Source organism: Rattus norvegicus, chromosome 3 (assembly GCF_021556685.1).
Source record: "Rattus norvegicus strain SHRSP/BbbUtx chromosome 3, alternate assembly SHRSP_T2T, whole genome shotgun sequence".
Taxonomy (NCBI): domain Eukaryota; kingdom Metazoa; phylum Chordata; class Mammalia; order Rodentia; family Muridae; genus Rattus; species Rattus norvegicus.
This window is the reverse complement of record NC_141536.1, coordinates 45,487,693-45,514,046: the sequence shown is the minus strand read 5'-3', so window position 1 is coordinate 45,514,046 and position 26,354 is coordinate 45,487,693. Positions and strand designations below refer to the sequence as shown.

Sequence of the window (26,354 nt, the reverse complement as noted above, 5' to 3'; positions counted from 1 at the left end):
CAAAATTTTTAAATGAACAATATCTCAAATTTCATCATTATTTATCTTTTAATATAGTCTGAACTCTTGGCATGTCACAAGCATTCAGATATCCACAGAGCAGCTCCAGTTCTCTGAACACCTGTACAATTAATTACTCTAGCGCCTGTTTTCTCTCCCATCCCTTAAGATGTCTTATTCCATATATTTCCTCTGAATAGCCCTTTGGCTGCTGTTTGTTCTTTACTGACATTCTCCTTCTTTCTACAACATGCTTAAAATTCTACTTAAGTATATGCTTTCAAATATCAGCAATAGAGCATTGATTTTAATGTAACAAAGGACAAAAGAGCTGCTAGAAGAACATACATTGTTTCCACCAGGAAGCAACCTTTGTATAGCTGCTAAGTATTTACTTGGTTTTGGGATTTTTAAATTTATTTTTCATAGTAAATATAAGCCAAACAACACTGTGAGTTACAGAAGCAGAAAATCTAAATAAATAAATTTTTTAAAAAGCATATTTTGAAAAGCAAAAATGAACAAACATGAAGCAATTTGTAAAACTTTCTAAGGAAGAGACTTGACTATGCTCGAATTACCCAAGATGCACAGACCACATGAAACTCAAGAAAGATGACCAAAATTCGGATGCTTCACTCCTTCTTTATAAGGGGAACAAGAATACCCTTGGGAGGGGTTAGGGAGGCAAAGTTTAGAACAGAGACTGAAGGAACACCAATTCAGAGCCTGCCCCACATGTGGCCCATACATATACAGCCACCAAACTAGATAAGATGGATGAAGCAAAGAAGTGCAGGCCGACAGGAACTGAATGTAGATTTCTCCTGAGAGACACAGCCAGAATAAAGCAAATACATAGGCGAATGCCAGCAGCAAACCACTGAACCGAGAACAGAACCCTCGGTGAAGGAATCTGGGAAAGGAGTGAAAGAGCTTGAAGGGGCTTGAGACCCCATATGAACAACAATGCCAACCAACCAGAGCTTCCAGGGACTAAGCCACTACCTAAAGACTATACATGGACTGACCCTGGACTCTGACCTCATAGGTAGCAATGAATATCCTAGTAAGAGCACCAGTGGAAGGGGAAGCCCTTGGTCCTGCCAAGACTGAACCCCCAGTGAATGTGATTATTGGGGGGAGGGCGGTAATGGGGGGAGGATGGGGAGGGGAACACCCATGTAGAAGGGGAGGGGAGGGTTAGGGGGATGTTGGCCTGGAAACCAGGAAAGGGAATAACAATTGTAATGTAAATAAAAAATACCCAAGTTAATAAAGATGGAGGAAAAAAAAGACAATAAAACTTTTGACTACTATCACTACTAAATAGCAGTGTGTGTGTGTGTGTGTGTGTGTGTGTGTGTATGTATGGATAGGATATATTCTCACTATATACCTTGGCTGCCCTACAACTCACTATGTGAGTCCTATCTTAACTAGGTCTTATCTCAAAAGGAAAAGAAGGTTTGCTGAAAAGGTATGGCTTTTTCAGATGGCCAGAAAAAACCAAAGGATAATTTAAGTCAGCCAACCATCTAATATTGAGACAAATTCCAAAGGCAAGCAGGAGCCAGTTCAGGTTTGACCTTCAATGAAGGGCACAGATTTCAATTTTCAAATGCTTTCAAAAAGCAAAGGAGTGGAATCTGGAGCGATGCCTCGGCGGTTAAGGCGCAGGCTGCTCCTCCAGAGGACCTGGGTTTGGTTCCCAGCACCACATGATAACTCACAGCCATCTCTAACTTTATTTCCAGGCAAATTTGATGCCCTCTTTTGGCTCCATGGACTCTAGGGATGCACAAGGTACATGTCAGCAAAATGCATACACATTCCAAAAAAAAGCAAAGCAGTGACATGAACCAATTTATATCTTAAAAACTAAAGTAAGTTTTACTCAACACAAAATTAACTACTTAAAAGTAAAAAAACATTTTGTATATTTGTTATACTGTATAACTATCACCCATATCCTAAATCATCACACTATCCCAAAGATAAACCTACTGAGGCTGTTACTTCCCGCATGCTGCTCTCACCTTGAGTCCCTGGTAACTACTAATGTGACTGCTTGTGGCACAGAATACCTCATACAGGCATCAAACAACACAACCTTTGATACCCAACTCTTTCATTTACCATGCCTCAGAGGTTCATCTACACTGTAGCATGCATCAATCATACTTTATTTTTGATGCAGTCAAGTAACAGTTCATTATTTATGTCACTTTTAGTAATCTCCACCTTTTACTACTGTGAATAGTGGCTAATGGACATTTGTGTACAATTTCTGTTTGAATACATGCTTTGCTTCTATTGTGCATATTTTAGGAGTAGAATTATTAGGCTATAAAGTTACATATATTTTTAACTTTATGAGGATTGCTGAACTGTTTTCTACAACAGTTGCCTGCAGTGAGAATTCTGAAAATTTGGTTTCTTTAAAAAACAAACAAAAAAATAACCCCAAAAACAAAAACACAGAAATACTTCAAGAATATGATTTTACTTTAATCCCAGGTGTGGGTATGGGACTGACTGCAGCTGACTATGATTTGCCTCATGCTCTACCAGAGGCATGGTTACACCAGCCACAGATACTTTCTGTGATCATGTGACCTTTGGATTGTGGGGCATATAATTCTAGGGCACCAAGAGACAGAAGCGGGTGGTTGTTGGTCCTTTAGGGGTTGGTTATGCTGTATTAGTAGTCATGCTTGGAGATGAAACAAAGAAGAAAGACATGAGATTCAGAGACCAGCTGCAGTTGCCCTGTTTTGCAGTATTAGTAATCAGGTTCCAGTTCCTTTATAGCCTCAGCAATATTTCTACTTTTGATTATCTTGACTGAGGGAAATGATGTGTCACTATGGCTGTTTTTGGTCTGCTCATTTCCTAGATATCCTGGAACTCATTTAATGTAGGCCAGATCTTGTAATAGTTGTTTTGTCCCTGCCTCCTAGGAGCTAAAATTACAAAGCAGTCCCCCTTCTCACTGCGCACTTCTCTAATGACTGATGGGGATGCTTCTATGCTTACTGCCATGTGGAGAAATGACTATTCAAGGCATTGCCCACTTTGAATTGTTAAAAGAATTCTTTGTTTTAGAAATTGGTCTCAGCAGGTATACTTTACAGATATCTATTTATTCTATAAACTGATCACTATACTGATTCTATGCACATAGTATAGACTTGGCGTTTTAGTTAAGACAACACGTAGCACTCGTCATACTATTTCTGTTTCAGTCTGGTTACATAACCATGTTGATATGGAAAGACCAGGTGGCTCTGTGAGAACACCACTTAAGTGGGAGGGACTCGAAGAACATGAAGGATATTGGGAGCTAAGGCAGTGACAGTGGAAATATAAAGATGCAAAGTAAGGGTTAATTTAGATAATTGAATGGACTGTTGATTAGCAAGATGTCAAAAAATAGAGCAGTTAGGAAACATATTAACGAGGCTGGAGAGAAGGCTCAGTGGTTAAGAGCATTTAGGGCTCTTACAGAGGATCCAGGTTCAATTCTCAGCATCCACAAAACTGTTTTTAACCCTTCGTTAACTTCGTTTCCAAAGGATCTAATTCCCTCATCTATATTCCATCAGCATGCACACAGTATATAAACATCCCAAAAACCTAATATCAAATACATAAATAAAATAAATCTTAAAAAAAAAAAAAGCAAAAAGAATGGCATTAAAGAGCCAGGAAGGTGGTCAGCAGATAAGGCCAAACCTGACGACCTAAGTTCAATCCCCAACTCCTACGGGCTGCCCTCTGACCACCACAACTTCGTCACAGCACACGCTCATCCATAATCCACCTATAAACAAATGTAATTTAATTTTTAAAACAGAATGACATTAAAAACAGCAAAAGCACTTGTGCCCATCATTTCAGATGCGCCCATGCCAGGGATTTCACAAGTCATTCATAGCCCTCAAGACAACCTCTCTTTAGAGATAAGGGAATATTTCCAAGACCACCTTGTTTCTAATCACAGAGAGATAAGCAATGAAAATATGACTCCAGCAAAGTCCTATCCAGGCTTCATGGCAACATCTGGTTTTGTTTGTTTGTTGAGTTATTTTGTTTTTGCTTTTTTGTTTTTGGTCAGGTTTGTCTGGGTAGCCCTGGCTGTCTTTTAACTGAAGAGCTCTGCCTGCCTCTGCCTCCTAAGTCCTGGGACTAAAGGCATGTCCCTCACACCCAGACTCACAGTAACATTTGTTACTAAGGAAACTCATTACTTTAAATGATGCATCATGTATAATAATAAAGACAAATCTATAATATAAAGACAACCAGAACAACAGAGATCCTTTGCAAAGATCTTAACAGGAAATCCAATTTAAAATGTAATAACACTAAATAAGGAATAGAAAACAAAGATCACGTGAGTATGCAAGCACTTAACTTTCATGTATAGACAGTAACAGCAATTTAGAGTAACTCAGCTCTTAGACAATTAAAAGTTTTTTGGTAAGCTCAGTAAACACATGCCTTTAATCCCAGCACTTGGAAGGCAGAGGCAAAGGATCTCTAAGAGGTCAAGACGACCTAGTGTACATAGTGATTCCAGGACAGCCAGGCTCTATAAAGAGAGAAACTGCCTCCCTACCACCACCACCAAAAAAGGGGGAAGGGGGTTTGTAGTAGTATCTTCAAATTACCAACATCCACCTTCCTCTTATTATATTATATATAACTGTGATTTTCCTAAAGGCACTGATGCTCACAGCGCAAGATCTCACGATACGAGCTTTCTGGACTTTCTGGCTGCCAGAGGCTCGTTCATGTGGCTATGTCTTGCCAATGGGAGATGACCACATTGGCTGGACTATAGACACAGGCTCCTAAAAAGGAATGATTCCTTTCATTTTCCGTTCCTCCCAGCTATTTAAATATACATAAATAATATCTATGTATAATATATGTATAGATAATGGCTAACGTTTAGCACCCTGCAGTGCATCTTAAGCTGACTTAAAAGATGTATGTCAATGCAATGAACGCAGAGCAGAGGATAATCAGTCTGACCCTCGAGTTCTAACTGGCCTTGGAGTACAGTTTCCTATCTCCTACTCTGAAGATGACAATGTTATTAAAACAATAGGACACACAACATATATTTAAAATAAAGATCACTTTCAAGGGACTGGAAAGCTGGCTCAGCTGTTAGAAGCCCCCAGCAACCATATGGCAGCTCACAACTTTCTGTAACTCCAGTTCCAGAGGAGCTACCATCCTCTTCTGATCTCCCTGGGCAACAGGGGAGCACATGGTAAACATATACGCATGTAACATACATGGTGCACATAACATACATACATATATATATACACACACACACACACACACACACAAAATAAAATACAACCTGTAGAATATTACAGATTACTCTCCCACTGGTAGTATCTTTCATAAACTTTAATATTGAAAGTTATGTCTACTTAATATGTTTTTTTCTTTAATAAGGTTTAAAGTTTCTCATATTTAATACCTTTTCCCCATAATTCTTGTCCTTTGTTTTTAAAAGCATTTTAACCACCTACATCATTCTTGACAAAACAGTTCCTGAAATTACCTTTTATTCTCTTGGATTTCTGGGTGACTGCAAATAATCTATCACATTATATTCTAATAATGATGATTTGGATAATTCTCCTCAATACTTATATTTTCTTTTGTTTTTATCTAAATACACAACCACAAAAATTCTATTTAATAAACAAAACCAAATATATTTACAGTTTATATGAAACATAAAAATGTCTTATCTTTCAGGTTATGAAGTTTATCAATATATCAACTGACAAGGTAGCTGTAAGGTCTCAGAATCTATAGCGCTATATGCGTTAAAAGGCAAAATTTTGTTTCTGTGTTATTCTTAAAACGATCTTTTGCAGTACACTTTCACCTATGCACTCATTTACAAGTATGGATGAAAAACGCACAGTTTTCACATCCAGTAACAGCATTCTGGCCTGTGTAGCTGGGGTCTGGAGCAGTGCTGCAGGTGTCAGCGCAGTAATTAGAAAACCCAATGAGTAATAATCAAGCAGAACTCCTGTGTGAAATTCAGACTCGAGATTGAAAACTTGGAACATAAGAATTTAATTATCCTCAATCTCCTTTTACTTTAGGACCTAACTGGCATCTAACAATAATTACCTTAGCTTAAAAAGCCAACCAATTAAAAAGAATGCAGTGAAGAACTGTGGTAGCACGGGCCTTCCTTGTATATTTTAAGTGTTACTATAAAAACTTCAACGTATTTCTTTCAATCATAGAGGGAATTACATTCCCAAATCTGGACTCTTGGTATCACAGCTTACACACTGTTTTCATTTTTAACCAAACCTTACAAGATTTTTAGTACTACAGAGATTTTTTAAACTGTAATATAGGAAAAAAATTCTATGGATGGGCAGCAGTAACCATAAATAGGTTATTTCCTGGCAGAAGGAAATATAAATTTACTTAACTGTAATGTTACAGAGAAATAAAAACCATTCCTACGCTCTACTGAATAACAAGTTGTTATACTTTTCTTTGACAATAAAAGGTTAACTATTTTAAGTGATAAACTCCTTTTTGTCTCTGTTCAGGCCTATAGCAGCATTTGACTTTGCACCTCTCCAGCATGAAAGCAACACCAGAAAGAAAAGAAAAGACTCTCAACCTAGTACTGGGGGAGAGGGAGTCCAGGTCTAAAATATTATATTCTAGGACATGCCTGTCAAAACCTGACATACCTCTGCTGGAAATTTAGTTTTAAAGACTCTGCTTGCTGTTAACATCTGATAAATCTTATACACTTTCTTTTGTATAATATTTTATATGACATAGTGCTTAATTTAAAAACAGAAATATTATAATTTCAATAATCGGTCTTAACTATGCCTCTTAAATCTTGAGTTTTAGCCTTTACTGTTAATTCTCAATATTTCAAGTTGTGCTTAAAAGATGTAGCTTTGAATTTTTATATGTGAATATCTTTGGGTATATAGACCATGGAACTAAAAAGGGAGCTTGGGAGGGTAAACAGTAAGGTGGCAGGGAGGGGAAGAGAGCACATGTGACATGCAAAGAGGGGACACAGGGAGTGGCAGGGCACAAGCAGGGGTGAGAGACAGAAGAGTTGGTGCATGGACCAAACACCACAAGGAGATCTGCTATTCTGAGCATCAATTAAGAAACAAAAACAGTAAACAAAACAGTTTCTTCATTCCTGCCTTCCCTACCTACACTGAAAAGGTTGTTATCAGCACACATGTAGTTGAGTAAGCAGGAAATGTTGAGTTCAATTTTGATTTTCCTCTTTTTACATAATCCAATCAGTGACATGCCTCATTTACTATCAATGCCTTCATTACCACTGTCACTACACAACACGGCCATTTAGTTAACTCCCATTCAGATCTCCTTACTGTGTCTAAAGTCAGGATCCAGGTGTACCATGCCTCTGATCAAAATTAGCTCTGTGACTCTCTCCCACTCCTCCTCATATACACCCTAGCCACGTCCACCGCTTCCTAAACATATCCCAGGCCTTTTCTTTTTTCCCAGCCCTCCCAACACCAGCTTCATGATTCTGAAAGCCATGATTTTATATTTTTTACTGCCGAGTTTGGGATTTTGGACTTTACATGTGAAGATTTGTTTTTAAGTGTCTAGTTTATTCCATCTAACCATTTCTTCCAGGATCATCGTGTTACAGTGGTAGGATTTCTTTTTTTTTTTCCCCCTTAAATAAAAAACAGTATTACACTGTGAACACACACAAGGACACAGAGAGAGAAATCTTACACATGCATCTGTGGCTGGACACTAGTTGATTCTGTGTCTTGGCAATTATGAATCTTGGCTATCTTTTAAACCTCTTCAGCACTGGGCAGCAGCACACCCAGCTTCTTGACATGGGTTACGGATGCGACTCAGACCTTTACACACTGAGCCACCTCTCCAGCCCAATAACCACATCTATTTTAGCATTAAATATTTTCAGGAGATTGCACACAATGATTTTTTGATAAGACAGATTTTTTTACTGGCCCCATACAAAGGCTTCTAGTCACTCACTGCTTGTGTGCCCATGGCACTAACCACAATGTACTATGCTGTACCTGTTCACGTTCCTTTACAGAAAGTTCTCTGGGCAACAAGGACTTTTATGTCTTTCTTTTTAACATGTACCAGTGCTTGGCACACAGAAGATTTTCAGTAAGTATTGATTAAATAAAAAATATAAAAGTTTATTAAACGTGCCACCATGCCCAGCTTAAAAGAATTATTTTGTTTGTCATGTATCGGTATGTGTATTTATGTCTGTATGCCATGGGAGCTCAAGTTTAAGCAGTTGTCAGCTGCCTTCCATGGGTACTGGGCACCACTCAGGTTCTCTCTAAGAGAAGCAAGTGCTCCTAAATACTAAGCATCTTTCTAGCTCCCCAGCTGTATATTTAAGAAGAACCTAATTGTCTTTCTGTACATATTTTCTATGGCTACATTTACATAATGGTGGTAGGTTTTAGGAAGGGACCAGACTACCTATATATTAAGTGTTTATTATCAAATCTACAAAAGAGGCTTCTCTATTTTTAACTACTTATTTTGTATAACCATTCAGTACCTAATTATAAACATTTCGACAACTGTGAAGGAATAAATGACTTTTACCTTATTATAATTCTTGGCTAATTCCAACATCTCTTTTACCACCGATTCATTGTGTTTACAATGTTCACTGTAGTCCTGAAGTGTCAATCCTTCCATCCAACTCTTCTTATGCAAATTTAACAGCATCTAAAAATATAGGAAAAACATTGTTTTGTTGCTATAAAGACATTTTCTCTGTCTTGTTAAAAAAACTTCACAAAAATTAATGAATTTAAATATAATTTTATTCATTCAAATAAGTACCAGCTGGAAATATCCTAAATTTATACTAATATACACTGGTGCTCCATGCCTTTGTCTCTCTCTGGTACCCACGTCAGTTAGAGCCAGATGCCTTTCCTAATAAACTGACTAAAGACTAAAGACAACTGTCTCACATTGCTTTAACAAGAATCTTTCTCCCTTGCATGATAAGATACTACTTTTATAGTCTCTACGGACACTTTTTCCTTTACTTTATTCAGTTGCATTTAAGATTGCCAAGGTCTAGCTAGATTCTAAAATATCTAACCACAGCAGTTAAAAAAACAAAACAAAACACAATGAACTGAAGGATGCATTGAACTCTCATATTACACACAGGTTTGCTATAAAAACGTAATACTTATTACTTACTGACAGGACTGACAAAATAAAAGTAGAAAAAGACTCACAGACATGTCCCATTTTCAAATACACCAATACACTGGGACTGAGTTATCAGTCAACAATTTAATAACTACACAACTACACACTCAAACATTTAAAGAAGAGGTTTATATGCAGATGCATGTGTGCTTTTGGGAGGGGGGGTTCGGGGGAGTCATACAATGTTGCCCAGTTTGACCTGAAACTCACAAACTTCCTGATTTGATTCAGCATCTCAAAAGGCTATGACACCTCACCTGCCTTACAAATTTGTGATTTTCTCTTACTACATTTATTTAGTGTTTTTGGATGGGCACACGTGCCACAGCATGCATGGGAAAGTCAGAGAAAAACTTTAAGGCGTTAGTCCGAGCCTCCTACCACACGGGTCAGAGACACTCCCCTCTTGCTATCATGCCCAGAAGGAAGTCTCTGTACCTGCTGAGTTGTCACATGTGACTGAGTTTGTATTTTGTTCTTGTTGTTCTGTGCTTCCCTAAATGTCCCCTGGTAATTTTTCATATGATGTAATTTTTAAGACGTTATTGTACGTGCACGTGTCTGCAGAGGCCAGAGGAGGGCATCAGTTCCCCTTGAGCTATAGTTACGAGCAGTTGTGAGCAGTGTGATATGGCTGCTGGGAACCAAACTTGGGTCCTCTAAGAGCAGCACCAATAAATAAGCTATCTCTCCAGCCACAAGTTTATAATTTTAAGATAACTTTTTTCAAAAGTCATACTCTAGAACTTACCTTCAATTAAGTACTACCACTGGAAGAAAGTTAATTTTTCTTTTGATAATTGAATACTTTATGACATGTGAAAAAAAGAAAAACAAAACAAACCTCACAGCACAAGACTGCTCCCTGCTGTGTACCACTACCACCACACTGTGACTGCAGTTTCGGGGGTCCACCCCCGAGGCAACAAATATACATACGGACATAAAACACATCACAGACGTAAAAGAAAAGGAAAAAGATTTTCATAGACTTACCTTCTGTTCCAGTTCATTTTTCCGATAATTAATAGTGATGGAGTAGTAATGTCTGTTTAATCCGTGAATTAATGCCTAAAAACAATTATTAAAATAATAAATTAATGTTTCATCTAAACAAACTATTGATATATCTTATGCATGGCACAACCACATCTAACCATGCATCCATCTGTCCTTCCTTCCTTCCTTTCCTTCCTTCCTTCCTTCTTTCCTTTCACAGTCTCATGGTGGACCTCTACCTGGTTTAAACTCAGTATGTACATTAGGCTGCTGGCCTTGAACTTAGAGACCCACCGGCCTCTGTCTCAGGGTCCTGAGATTAAGGCTGTGTGGCCACCATGCTCAGCTTTCCTGAAGGATTACTTGGTAAAAGCCTTGTTACCAAGCCTGAGACCCCAGTTCAATTCCTTGGACCCACAGGTAGAAGAATAAAACTGACTTTTGCAAATCCCCTCCCAACAAAATAAATAAAATGTAATACATTTTAAACAAAACTAGAAGGGATCTTACTGTAAATGAAGAGTAACTTAAAACATTTTTCTCGGGTGCGGGTTTAGGAATAAAGTTTAAAGAACTACTGACAAAGTCTTTAAAGCACTCCAGGTGCTTCACAGATTGAAAACTCCCCACAGCCATGACAGAGGCTTACCACAGCAATGAAGTCTGAGCTTATCACAGCCTGCCACAAACTAACTACTCATAGCTATTATCCGATTTTGATGTTTAGAGGACAATGTGCTTTTCCAGAAGAAAAATATAAAACAAGTCAATAGTACACATGCTTCTTCATTCACATTAATCTGGCTTCCCCTTTTGTTAATTCAGTTCTCACTGGCTGTGTCCAGGCGAGTCTCCAAACTAGCACTGAGAAGGTGGGTGGGTGCACGTGCAAGCGACTGCATGCACTAGTCCTTATGTATGCTCACTGCAGTTGTTTGTCTTTTTAGGTTAAGGCTTCTGGGCATCTTGAGGAGTCTTCCTAAATTACTCTCCACTTCAGCTGTTGAGACAAGACCGAGTCACAGAACTAGGAGCTTTCTGACTGAGCTATGCTGGCTGACCAAGGACCTTCGGGATCTTCTGCCAGGATAAGGCACACACAGTCTTTCCCAGACCCAGAGGCTCTTTCTTTACCATATCCATTTCACTTATGTCCTTCAGAGACAACAAATTGAAATCCCACCTATCAGAATTTATTTTCATTGGACACAACCTCTAAGATAAATAGATCAATCACGACAGAAACTTAAGCAATTTTTTAAAAAGGAACTACAAACCAAGGCTACTGTTCTGTAAAGGAATGTACAATGAAACGACTAACTCTGCTCTGCTATGGCCACACATTCATCTGTCAGCTAACAGCAGAGGCTTCAAGCTCTTGCAACAGATGGGAACTAACACAGAGACCACAACTCTACAATGTGCAGAGAGGCTTTAGAGCACTCAGTCCTAAAAGATGTCTTTATCACACTCCACTCCTGAAGGGATGGATAACACCAAGGAAACAATGTCTTCTAAACACAACAACTAACACACGCATGAACTCAGAGACTGGGGCAGCAGCACAAGGCCTGCACTGGTCCAAGACAGCCAGGGTTCCAGTGCTTAGAGCGGGAAGTATGCACAAGCTCCCATCCATGCTAAGAAGCTATCTCCAACTGACAATCACTTACAAAAGACGATGTATTTTTCTCTAATAGAGACTCACAAACCACACATAAAAAAACGCTGGCTCAGGCCCAGCAGCAGACAACCAATACAAACTGAATCCAATGGTATTTTTGCTTCAAATTGCTTTATTTCAACATTTTCCTCTTTTCCTTATATAATATAGTTGCCAATTTTGTGTTTTGTTTGTATGTACGTGTGTTTCTAGTGCCTTTTCCTTTTTCATTTATCTGGTTTTTTTTGTTTTGTTTTGTTTTTTTTTTTTTTTTTTTTGCCTGTTTTCTAAAGAGGGCTTTGAGTTAGGTGGATGGGGAGGTAAGAATGATCTAAAAGCAGATGGAAGGGTAGAAACAGTGGTCAGAACACACTGTAGAAAAAAAAAAAGAATTATTTTCAATTTAAAGAAAAGTGAAAGAAAAAGAAACTATGCTATATACTACAAAAGTATCTAATACTAGCAACTTAGGTTCGACTGTGGTTCACAACGGCATTAAGATATGTATCATATCCACCATTAGCGTCTAAAACATAAAAGCATAGAATTATAATTTATATATATTTTAAAACAAATCTAAAAAATAATCAAAATAGTTTGGAGCTTACTTTTGGGAAATAAAGACAGGCTAACCAAATAACCACCACTTTCTAACTAGGGTTTTGCAGTCTAAGTCGTAAACTGGCTAAGAGAAGGTGGGGAAGTGAGTACCCAGTGACTGCACTGCCTATCATGCACTTTATACCCCATGCGTTCTAGTAGGCTCGTTCTATGTGCACATGACAGATGGGTATAAAAGGACATTTAAATATAAAAATCAAATATCAATCACTTGTACTTCCTAGGATAATCAGTTTTCACATTACTAAGATATTCTATAAAAGTAACCTATAAAGTCAAGAGAAAGCCATTGATTTCATGAAGAAATGCAAAGTTGATTTCAAATGGTTGGTGTATGAATTTAGTCACTGTGAGAATCTATTAAATCCTTATCTATTTCAAAAATTCCCGGATGTAGTAAATCATCTTTTACTGAATAAAAATGCTGTACCATAGCAATCAGAAACTGGAACTGCTCACGATTCCCTCAACCTGAACTTACACTTGTACACATTAGGAGATTTATCTTCTAGTGCAGATTTTGTTAAGTCTGATCATTTCTCAAAGCGGACACAGCCTGACTGGGCAATGAAACTTGGTTGTAATCACAATCTTTGTGCAATACACTAGCTGCGCTAAAGACTACATGGTGGCAAAACTAACAATGGTTAAAACCAATAAATCCAGAGGCCAGTCACTAAATCCACAGACAGGCCTTCATTACAAAGACTAATGAAATAACCCAGTGTTTGGTGGCCCTATTTGGTTTTCAAATATATTACTTTGATAAGTGTAATAAAACTTATCACAAGCAACATGAAATATTAGCAGGTACATGATAAAACGATAGTCAGTGGTCTTACAACTTCACTCACTTACTCAGCTACTGAAACAAACTGACCAGAAGCTTTGACCTCACACAAGAGGACTGACTGCATACATCAGTGCTTCTCAACCTTCCTAATGCTATGACCTTTTAATACAGTTCCTCATGGTGTGGTGACCCCCGCCCCCAACCATAAAATTATTTCTGTTATTCATAACTGTAATTTTGCTACTGTTTTGAATCGTAGCAGAAATATGTTTTTTTCTGATGGTCTTAGGTGACCTCAGTGAAAGGGTCATTTGGCACCCAAAAGGACAGATAGAAAGACCCCAAGGTTGGGAACCACTGGTGTAGATCCAGTATACTTGTGGCTAAACCTCCGTACATTATCTGTTGTGGATACAGCAGGGTTTTATAAATCAGTTTGCTGGGCATTATAGCACATATCTGTAATCTCGGTACTCATTCAGGGTTTGAGGCCCACCTGGACAACATGGAGCCAGGTCAACCTGGACACAGAGTGAGACTGTCTCAAAACAAACCAAAGTATCACACAGGCAACAAATGAATTATGCCAAAATTGTATAAAATTTCCAACTATAATATAAGAGAATAGAAAGGTCTACCAGGTCTTGCATATGTCAAGAGTAATTTAAAGAGCTCAGTTTCGGAGTCTCAGCTGCCTCATCTAGAAAACGCCTACGACCGTCAAACTGCTGCTGCTGTACAGCTCTGCATCTTATAATTATTGAAAATAAGGTTTTCAAATACTTTTAACTCTGCTGTACAATGAAAGCATGCTCAGAGGTACACTTAGAGATTCAAGCCCTGGTGCATGTATTGAGTACCAATGTTTACTAAATGTCCACGGGATAACAACATCAAAATTAATCGCGACTTTTAAGGAGTTGAAATATCAAAAAACCAGTAAGTTTTTAATTGAATACTTAAAATAGAATTTACTGTTAACTACTTCAATACTGCCATGAGCACATACAAATAGTATTTTCTTGGGCTGGAGAAGTGACTCAGAGGTTAAAAGAGCTTGTTGCTTTTGTAGAGGACCTGGCTTAATTCTTAGCACTCACCTGCGGGTTTGCAACCATCCCAAACTCTAGTTCCAAGGGATCTGATTCCTACTTTCCAACTTCCAAGGGTATCAAACACAAACATGGTACGCACACATACATGCATTCAAAACACTCATACGTAAAATGCATAAAAAACATATAAAATATTTTAAGTATTTGGCTTTACTGCAAAAAGTTTTTGTTTTTTATTTTTGTCTTGCTTCTGTTTTTTGAGATAGGATTTCTCTGTATAGCCCTGGCTGTCCTAGAATTCACTCTGTAGACAAGGCTGTCCTGGAACTCAAAGAGATCCATCCATCTCCTGGGTGCTGGGATTATAGGCATGTGCCAATATGGTCAAGGAAAAACAAGGGGGAAAGTCCCATTATTGTATTACCTAGAGATAATCAATCCAATGTGTTGGTATAAATATATAGCGACAAGCGCTAAAACATGCACTTATTAAAGGGAGAACTTGTATATTCCATTTAAACTTCCCTGTGACTATTAAATAGTTTACAATGTAATCATAACATTCTCGTCTGTCATTTAAATATAACAAAGAAAGCAGTGCTAGAAAATCACCAAAGATTTCCAGAATGCATGCTAATGCCCACGGTCAGATTCTACTACTTCTTCATTGTCTTAGGACCAAGTTCCCTATTAACACCAACTAACTTTCCTTCAAAATAAAAGGCGTGGTATTTCTGAAAGTTTCTAATCAACAACTTAAAATTTGACACACATACCTTCAAATTCTATTATGGACTTGCTATCTAGCCTGTCTTACAAAATTTAAATGTGTTAAGGTGTGTCTCTTTTTGGCTTGTTGCATTTGTGTACTTTAGTGTAGAAATTGTCTTAAAATTGTAAAGCACCCAGATAGATGTCATTCCAATGAGCACTACATAAACTATGAAATAAATATATTTACAGATTCTAATTGGGAGACAAGACAAACTTAAAATAATAGGAAAAACAATGCCAATTTAGCTTTTGTATAAAAGTCATTTAACTTAGGCTGGAAAGCTGTTTCAAAGGGCCCATTTTTAATTAAAGATAGAAGGTAGGATTAAACACTACCAAGTAGATTAGTGCAGAAGAAACAGATTTCAATATCGATTTTTGTCTTAAGTTAAAAGGCAGTGTTTTAATTTAAAAAAGGAAATATGCAACAGGTGGCTGCTGACTTGCAATTAGTAAAAACTTCTGGCAGAAATATACCATGTAGTAGTAATCACAATGATTCTAGATTGTGAGATGCTATTTAACCTTTTGTAGAAAATAATGAAGCGGGACGATGCTATGGGGGTGTATGAGAAAGGTCATTATCACGGGCTAAACAGAACCAATAATATATTCTCTTGGAACATGCAAGTATGGGCTTGTCTGTGCCCAATCAAAAAAGCTGGTAGCTTATTTCATACTCATTATTCTCTGTAGTTTTGCCCTACCTTGTTTTTTTTTTTTTTTTTTAAATTGTTTCAAAAGCCACATACTTCATTTCTTTGAGACAAAACATTTCACTATGATGAAGAGCTAGAATAAATGCTATCAGCAAAACTGCCTAAAACTAGAGTTATCAAGTATAACCAAAGCTGGACCATGGTGAACTGTTAATGCCACAACTCCCCAAAGACAACCTTAAGGCAAAACAACATTTCAGAAGGGGAATAGCAGTAGCTACTATAATGTCTTTGTCCTGAGTGTCCTATTTAATCAAACATGGTATTTTTGTCCTATTAATTAATCTTTAGAGAAATAATTACCTACACAGACACACAGACTGTGCACTTAAAACACATTTAACATAATTTCTTACAGACAATAAAGACTTGTACTGAAACAATGAGGCACATGAATGGAACAAAGAAAACACTATCACTCAAAGGGATATTAGGTGTTTGAATACCAAAGTAACAGCAGTTGATACCACTAGACAAACAAAATGTAAATTTAATAAAAATAATAAATATCCGTTTTAGGTGAATTTAATCAAAGGTGAGGATAAACCAAAAAGGTAGACAGAATTACATACTACCTAAGCTATTTCTTGGGACCTCTTAAGACATACTGCTTCTCTCCCCTTTCTATTACTCTGAAGACTGTTTAGATCCATCTGATCTAGGTTAGCTAACTGCTCTCCTGAAACTTTTATTAGCCTTCTTCTTAGATGCTAACTATACAGAAGATATGATCAATACAGAGGTTCTCTCATATTCCCATGATAAAAAAAAAAACTTAAAACATTACTGAAAATCGTCTCGTATGAGGCAAATGTAACTTTTTGCAATAGTATTTCCATCTCTTTTTGATACATACATATACACATACTGACATACACACATGAGTTTTGTTCTCTCAAACAGGCTTGGTTCAAACCTGTAGCCTCAAAAGGAGCTGGTATTTTCTTTTAAAACAGCAATAAGAAAAAAGACTGCTTTTAGGAAAATTAAAATGATTATGAATTAGATCTAAAATGATGGCAGCACATTTAAAATTACAAAACAGACTTTAATACATTATCAAATATTGTCATTACCTGGATAGATGGCTTGTTTAAGTGGCCCAGATTGGAAGTCGTTTGTCTCGGTTCATGTCCTAAGACCATCATATTAGCATTGATCAGTCTGAAGGCATCAATAACAACCTGTAAAACAAGGTGTCAAGTCAGTTCCTTTTTAAAACAAGTGATGGTGCCAAGCAACAGTGGACAAGGCAAGATCAACATGCATCTGTTTCTGGCCTATTTCCAGACAATCATTTAATTATAATATTAATAAAAAGAGCCTCCTGCTGATAGTGCCATCAGTATACCACCTTCTATCTTGTAATGTAAGGTGACACCAATTATTGCGATTTTCATGAAGCAGCAAAATATTAACTTAGCATCTTTATTATTAAAAATATGTCATTATTAAGCGCACAGCAAATAACCTTCATTGCTGTGCTTATTTGATACCTAAAGTTTTCCTAGTCAAAATGAATGATGGGGAAGCTAAAACTGAAAGTGAGCACAAGCTAAGGGACTACAGCTAAGACCCAGTCCTGTCACATCAGTTACGCCGTCGCCATACTTGAAATGACAACAAAATTGCAGCCAGCACATCACTTGCCCATGTATTCTCTACTAGTCAGATACCCTTTACTTCTTCTGACTCTGAAATACTTTATACCTTGTCTAATGGCTTTAAACATCCAAGCCACTGTCAAGGATAGGAGGCACAATTTAAGAAAACCAAGGTCACCCATGCTTTCAGTCAGAAACAATAGGTTACAAGTTCATAGAAAAAATTCTTTTTGTTTATTAAAGACTCAAATTCCTTCACGACCCATAACATGTTATTTAGCTCTTCCATATCAAGAGATTAATGAGAGTCAGCTATTTCCCACTATCTTATTGCTTACATACTTATCCTTCAAGTTTGAAAGAACATAAAGCTTTAAAAATGTGGCATTTTAGGTAAAACCATGTGATACTAAGACAGACCACTTTTCCAAGACAATCTTGAAACAACAAAACAGCACTTCTTGACTCACCTTCACAAGTATTAAACAACTAAGACTATCAGTGTTTTCAAAACTACTGTTACCTGGATTCATTTTCAGTTATACAACTGTTGTATTAATAGACTGAAATATTAAAAACTATAATTTTCATGCTAACTGAAATACAATCAATTCTAAAAATGCATGCCTACAATACCAGCATGCACACATTTAATCCCAGAATTTCTGAGGAGGCAGACACAGGCAGATCACGGTGAATTTGAGGCCAGCTAGAGTTAACATGTGAGAGCCTGACTCTATCAGGAGTCTAAAGATAATAGTTATAGCAAACATAAAGTTATACCAAAGCATACAAGATAGCTAGGTCTAGTATATTCCTGCTGTCCTAAGGATAATAACAGTCAAGCTTGGATGCTGCTTTTAATTCTGTGATCTGAACTTTCTCCAAAATTTCTTTTGCTTCAAAGCCAAGTGTTTAATCAGAACCCTAAACACTTGCTTTCAACTATTAATTGTAAATATAAAACAGCATTATCATTGTTTTTGTCAACTGCTTTATGATTCCATCCTTAGAGTTCAGTAAGAATCATTTCTAGGGAAAAATTGTAAATTATGAAAATTTCGTATTATATCCCAATGAAATGCTTACATACATTTTTATGCCAACTGTTTTCAAACTAAAACATTAGACAGCAAGTTTCATGCAAAAATTCATCATTTCTATGAAATAGTGTAAGCAGGTGTGACGTATCATTAAAAAAAATGCCAGTTAGGTCACAGCTAAGTGAATACCATGACCTACTTTTGTTAACCCTGAAATTAAAAAAAATACAACAAAACTTACAGATTTAATATGTTGTTCAACTAGTAAATTATGACCCAGATGAAATGACGTGCTCAGATTGATAGTTCCTGAGCAGCGATAGAAATGATTACACTAAAATTAAAGGAATTTTCTGCCATCACTATAGCAACTGTCTTAAGGAAACTAACATGTTCAAAAACCTGCAGACCAAAATTAGATTTAACATGCAATAAAAAGTAAATATGGCAATATATTCTACATTTTAATTTCTGTACAATTTTATAATTGCCTTCTCTGCTGTGAGAATAAGTAGATTTCTCCGTTAGGACAACCTATCAAAGTAGACTCATTAATGTCCAGTACGCTAATGAGCAACGGGTGAAGAAGGTGTTAATTATGCCACAGTAAGATCCAAGAAAAGCCCTAGTGAGAACTTGAAGGTGTGTTTAAGCTCAGGGCGTTTCTCCATGTTTGTGTATTTACAGAATGATGCAACAGAATGACAGCAAGTGGTCACTCATTGTTAGGAAATAAATCAAAATGCAACATACTAAACAAAGAACCTCCAAGAATTAAGGCACTGAAGGGAGAAGAAGAAAGAATGATGCATTCTTAAAGCATTCTGTTTTTTTATGGCTTCCTCTGAAATATGTATACATGAAACCATTTTGTCTTGTGAACCTCAAAATTTAACCCAAAGAAAAAAGAAAAAAGAACGACTACATCAAATTCACCTCCTCATGGCAACAATAACCTCTACACTGTAGGAAGAAAAATAAAAAAATTCCTGTCTATATCTAAGCCCTAAAACCCACTGGATCTCTGTTTACCAACCTGACCGGTTAATTTTTCCTGGTACAAGTGCCTTGAGACTTTTCTGAGGTCAGCGCAACAGTAGACAGCTTATAACAAAACCATTAGCAGTTTGGCTAGCTTAGGGAAACCTCTTACTTTCCTTTTTTTGTTTATTATCACTGCATGAATCTGCAGCATATGATAGTTTATAATTTCTCAGGCTTGTTAAATTCATGTTAAAGGTCTGTTTTCTTGTTGAATAAATTTTGTTCATATAATGCTGCCTATTTCATACACTCAGTCTTTAATAGCACCTTTGGTCTATGCGCAACTCACAGATCAAAACAGAGGACTAAAATAGGGGTTGATGATGCTATTTACATGTGTGATTCCTGCTGTCTTCTTGTTAGTAGCTTTAATATAATAGAAGACCTTGTCTGTTTTGTAATTAACACATCTTTACTGGAGAGATATTTGGAAGTGATTGCTGTGAATATACTGGTTAGTAAAATAAACACAATCACACACCACTTTCTGTTATCAGACAAATTTGTGAATTGTACACATTATACTCCAGATCAACAAACTGTGATATAACAGCCAAGTAGAAGACACATATTTATATAACCCTTTATTTTTCTGAAAATATGTATTCACTCTGACCTTGCAAATATAATTAGCTGTGGGATGTGCAGACTTCAGTACCATGGTTGCTTTACTAATTGCAACTCTTGGAAATAGATACTAAATATTTGGAAGCTGCCAATACAAAACAAAAACTGCATCTTTCTTGTACATCTGTCTCAGCTTACAAAAGCAAAATAGTTTTGAAAACAATACTGAGTTCCACGTTTATTCCAAGCACACCCAAGGGTCAAGGACCTATCATTTCCATTTAATGGTGAATCTGGCTTAGGATTTAAGCTGTAATTATTTTCAGATTCAGTTTAATCCATATTCTTGACTTCTTCTATGAGCATAACAACAGTTCATTCAATATACTATTTTTAATCCATATTTCTCTGGGTCACTAAAAGACCAGACTAAATTTCTAAAGCATCAATTTGCAACCCTGATTTTTACATTCAAAGGAAGGTTTTTTTTTTTAAGCAACCCTCATTGTAATTTAATGAAAAGGTATTTTATTGCATATATCCTTCCAGCAGGGGCTACTATTACTCTCCTCCTCATCTCACTGTGGCTTCTAGGGGGCACTTCCAATGGTACTTACATTGAAGTCAATGACCAATGGAAGTGTTTCAAAAACACAACAAAAGTAAGAACTGATGCTAAAACATTTATGATGCAGTCATTTTCTTGAGCTCAAAGGGGTAGGAAGATGTAAATATTTAGAATCTTTTATAACTATAAGTCATCCTAACACCTATAGCTAGAAAAAAAATAGAGGGAGGGAGGGAGGAAGGACGGAAGGAAGGAAGGAAGGAAGGAAGGAAGGAAGGAAGGAAGGAAGGGAGGAGGGAAGGAAGGAGGGAAGGAAGGAAGGAGGGAAGGAAGGAGGGAAGGAAGGAAGGAGGGAAGGAAGGAAGGAGGGAAGGAAGGAAGGAGGGTAGGAAAGATTAAGAGCAAAAGCAAGGCTAAATACTGTAAAAGCATGTAGACAAGTGACCCCACAATCCGCCTCTAAAGCACTGAGAAAACGGGAAGCACTGGAAGAAGAGCAGAGTCACACCAAACACTGCTGCCTGGAAATGGCCTGTTATCAGCTGCTTAGTTTGTTTCTAGATTCTTTAAAAATTAAGAATGAATGTGACCTGGGGAATACTATGCGGGTTTGTGACCATTTCGTTACTTCTGCTGCTATGCACTGCCATTCGTCTATAAGATAAAAACATTTTCCATCTCTTGTAAGCCCACAGCATAAAAAATTCAAAGATATCTTACTTTTTATGCCATTTCCAATGAAAAGCACTAAGAACTAAAACTGAGTCATGCCAAATGCATATCACTGATTTGCTGTGATTTCTTGGTCTCAAGTTTGCAACACGGAAATTATTTATAAAATGTCAATTTTAGCTCTGGAAAAGAAATTCCTATGTGAATGTACTGTTTCTTTCTTCCTCCTCGGAGAATTGCTTACTGTAGCTACAGATCTGTAGTACAATTTCAGTACAGTGAAGAAGAGGGAAGGGGCAGAACCAGCAGAGTGCACTTCCCTGGCAAGTGAAGAGACGGATCAAGATCAGGAGCGGGCCCACAAGTTTTGTACATACATCTCTTAGTAAAAGCAAGTCGAGTTAGAATCTAGTAATGCAAAGGTAGTTAGATATTTCTAGATTCATAAAACATTGTTAAAAGAATTTACTTAAATAATACAAAGAAATTGAGCACAACTTTTTAGTGTTTGCACATGGCCAGCATAGTATAGGAATTTGAGTGCTTACCCATGAATCAGTCTCCTCTCAAAGTTACAATTCTAGATCTATGACCTGCTAGCCAAGTGACCTAAAACAATTTACTGAATGGCCCAATCTCTTTGTCTGCTCATGAATGATACTTCACAGAGCTGGTGCTAAGATTAAATAATACATGTGTGCTTGTCATTACAGTTCTTGTTAACTGTGCTAGTCACAGAGCTGTTCCTTTTAGATCTCGCTCTCTCTAATAGAACCTGCTGGGGACAGCACAGCTGACTTCTAAACTCCAGCTGCTGCACCTTTCAATCCACTGAGCATCACACCAGCAATAGATCCCCAGAGCTGCTCCCAGCCAATGACTAAACACAACCATGGAACAAGAATTTAGCCATCTCTGCCAAAATCAAGACACCTTTGAAAGCTGTGATTCAGCTACTCTCTAGAAACCTATATGGTCAGGCCTTCCCTCCCAGAACCACATTCCTCAAGCCCTTATCCATTACAGTATTTTCTCCAAATAAATCTGTCATGTATGGTTTATGATCTGTACAGCACCCAACCTTAACATAGTCAACAAAGAGTAGCACTGTGAGGGTAAACATTGTGAAAAGTTACTCTAAAAATCAAATCAAAATTATAAATTTGCTATCCTGAGACACTTGATACATGAAAAAGAAATGAGGAAGTTAAGAAAATACATTTTAAGGTATTTTCTTTTAGAAAAGTCTTAATTAAAAATTAAAAAGAATATAGCTGAAACAATGCTATCCTTTAAGAATTTGGAGGGGGGGGGATTATACATCCCCCCCTTCCCTTTCCTTTCAACAAACCCTTTAATACATACTCACAGTCTTTGCTTTCTTAAAAATTCATGGCCATTTTCTTTGTTACACACACACACACACACACACACACACACACAAAATAGCAAATGTCTAGAATCTTTATTCATGCTAGACGTTTCTCAGTGCACAGGTGACAAACAGCACACTTAATACTGAACTCCTTAGGGGACTTCTAATGAGCTTCAAGAGCCCAACACCTAAAGGTTGCTGGTCTGATACCAACGCAGGAGTGCCAACTGTCTCTGGTAGCTATACAAAGTGAACAAGTGATTTTAGATCTTGCTTTAATATCAGACTGTGATAATAAAAGTGATGTTCCTACTAATAGGCCCATAGAAGTAAGCGATGAAAAAAAGAATCCCAGATAGTAAAGATTAAGGTTTAATGGGCAAGTAAGGTATCTGTGTACATTTATTGTACTATACCATCATTTTAAAAGAAAACCAAGTTATGTCCTTCACCCTAGCATTACTCAAAAGGCATGAAAAACATCATCTAAATTCCTACATATAACATAACCACTTTAAAATTTGCTTATTAATATCTTTCCAAACCATTTCAATTATCAAGAAGTAAACTGTAAACAGCAATAACCAAAACTCTATCAGTTTATAAATGAAGAAACTAAGGCTTATATATAACTCAAAATAAACGATATGCTACAATGTGTAAGAGAAAGAACTATGACTTATGCCTATATAGACACTAAAACCAGAATACTAGATTACTATCACATTAGCAAACTATGTGATATAATAACTACAGCAACACGAAAGCTAGACGAGGTTAGATTTCACTTATACCAATCAGGGTTTATGGCTCACTGATGGACGGCTGCTCTGTAACAGTAGCTATGGGATGAAACTAAAGCCCTTCACAGTGGCATAAAGCAAATACATACAAAACGGAAAACTCTAAGAAAATATGTGTGTGTACTATCTCATGTATAAAGAGAAAGCTACCAATCATGATTTTAAAATCCCTGTCATTCGGTTTGGCCATATATTCTCATTTCCTTACTACTGCTTAGTTTCCATGCACTCACTACATCTAGAGGCAGATTAAATTCAAGTTTCACAGAACAGTTTCATTTCGAATAAAAACTATGCAGTAAGTTCAGTTGTGATGTAAAACATGGCTGTGAACATGTTTCCCTGCTAATAATCGAACAATACCCTGATGTCTTGAAAAAAATATGCCAAAATCAATTCTACTTTCTTTAGAAAATCGTAGAAACACATTAAACCTCTCAAAAGTAAGGCCTAAGTTCAGAAAGACTTTCGTAAGAGCTAATGCCACATCAATATGATCTTAAAAATTAACACGTGACGCTGCAGGAAAGATTCTTAATTAAACCACTGTTTACCCACACACAGCTAGCACTAAGGGGGAGAGGCAGAGCCTCCTCCTTTCTGTATCTCCAGTGCATACCTGGCACACAGTGCTCGTCCACACGGGTGACCGACTAGATAATTAGATGACTACGAAAGCAAAAGCATCCAGTAAGCCAAACGCCTGTAAAACCCTTATAGGTAATGGGTCGTTGTCTTAAATTCCATTTTTCCTAAACTAACACAGCTGCTGCATTCGAATTACTTTAAACATAATCACAGCACTGAGAACAGATAGCAAGCACTGAGGTAAATCCATCAGCTCAGAGCGCATTAACACACTAACTTTAGATTAAAATACATTTACCTCTATACAACATTTATTCCTTTAGCATTTTAATTTTAAAGTTGCCATTAAAATCCTAATTGGAAATGTATAATTATATCATCTTATAAATGTGGCCTATTAATACCTGTGAGAATATGATAGGTATTCTCATACCTAAGAGTCATAAAACGTCGAAGTGTTCAAGCCCATAGGCCAGAGTTTCAGCAAAATATATCTATCCCCTTTACTCTTCATTAATATATCTGGAGAAAATATCCTTGAAATGGTCTATGCCCACTAAAAAAATTAATTCTGCAATGAGAAGGCTCTCTTCTTTTGTAGGTGTTACCATCAATTTCCTAAAGCATGAACAAATTAAGGGTTAACTCAGATCTATTTTTAGTAAGATTTCCAGAGATATTAATATTCTGTATTTTTTAAAAAAACTAGTTCTTACTTTCCACACTAATAAAATTCCATTTATCACATGGCAACTAAGAGACATGTACATCAGTATCACTATGAGCACATGATGCTTACTCTCTAACCAGTGTGTGCATCACTCCAATATATTCAAAAATTACAAAATGGACACAAAAGTCTCTGTAACACAGATAACAAAATGAAGCCTCACAAAAATTAAGTACCTGGTTTCAGGTCATGTTGCCCTTCACTATTTTATGTCTCCTTACATAATTTATATGTATTTTTTAATAAGAAAAAATAGAGCTGTTATTTAAGTAACTTGAAAGTACCACAATTTTAAAATTAACATGTGAAAATTACATTTTCCAACTCCTAAATATCTGGAAAAAAAAGACAAACAGGAAAGCCCTTAGACATATCCATTTTCTAATTCACTTTTCCTATATTTGTATTTCTTTCCTGTGAGAGTTCCATGTTCAGTGAAAGATGTCCTGTTGAGTTCTAGGATCTGTGAAAGCACCTGGTGCAGTGTTCCTCCTCCGCTCTCCGCACAAGGCAGGGCCTCCTCTGTCCTTCAGTGCGGAGCCCAGCTTCCTAACCTACTCTGCCTTCATCACGGGGCTGTGCTACCACAGTACACTCTACTGTACATGGCAAACATGGGATTCGGGTTCGGGATCAGACTCCATTTTCAAAGCTCGTTGAACATTCCTTATCAGGTGAAATAAACATGTTTCAGAAAACCTCAACCACTGTTCAGATTACGTGGTCATTAGCTTCTGTAAGCTTTCCACAGAAAGCAGTCACTGTGACTACTAGAGTTAGTGACAGCACCTACATATTCACTAAACGCAGTCTCGGCAAGGGAAGTTCTCTAAATCTAGTATTTTTTAAACAGTAAGTTTAAGACCACACTGTACAGTAGTTTTCAGATGTTGCTCAAAGTAACCCCATATGAAAAAGAACAGTAGCAGTGTTACAGGTTGGATCAACTTGTGGAGCTGCCACTGTGCTGGATCAGGTCCTGCTGCAGGGTGACTACATGGCAAACCAGGCAAGAGGTCATCACTGTGCCCCTTGGAGCTGAGTATAAACATTTGGTATGCATACCTTACAAATAAACTGAACACTAAAGCAGAATCTTGAAACTATGTCACTACATAGTTGAAATCAAGAGCTCACTGGCAGTCTCTATGAGTTTACTCTATTACTTCTATTATGAACTTAAGTGGCAAATCATTTCCTATCATTTAAAAGAATTTGTGCTATATAACTCGGCATATAATATGGACTCTTTATCATATAGTATATTTTATTATTCTGGTGGTCTTTTTTGGGGATAGGGATGTCACCAAAGTCCAAGGGAATAAACTTGTATAATATTTTTAACTTAACATTACTCCTAACATATGGGAAAAAATTCACATGTAACACCTACTTTAAATAAGATAAACTACTGTTTAAGATTA

The 26,354-nt window shown here is 37.0% G+C and overlaps 1 protein-coding gene across 1 annotated transcript in view; it reads right to left on the bottom strand.

The window, feature by feature from the left end:
* Psmd14 (proteasome 26S subunit, non-ATPase 14) overlaps window positions 1–26,354 on the bottom strand; it is a 92,732-nt gene that overhangs the window by 5,580 nt on the left and 60,798 nt on the right. The window contains exons 8-10 of the mRNA NM_001025689.1: window positions 17,013–17,120; window positions 10,309–10,383; window positions 8,686–8,811 (exon numbers count right to left, since the gene is read on the bottom strand). Of these exons, the coding sequence (NP_001020860.1) occupies window positions 8,686–8,811; window positions 10,309–10,383; window positions 17,013–17,120 (309 nt within the window). The remainder of the gene's footprint in view (window positions 1–8,685; window positions 8,812–10,308; window positions 10,384–17,012; window positions 17,121–26,354) is intronic.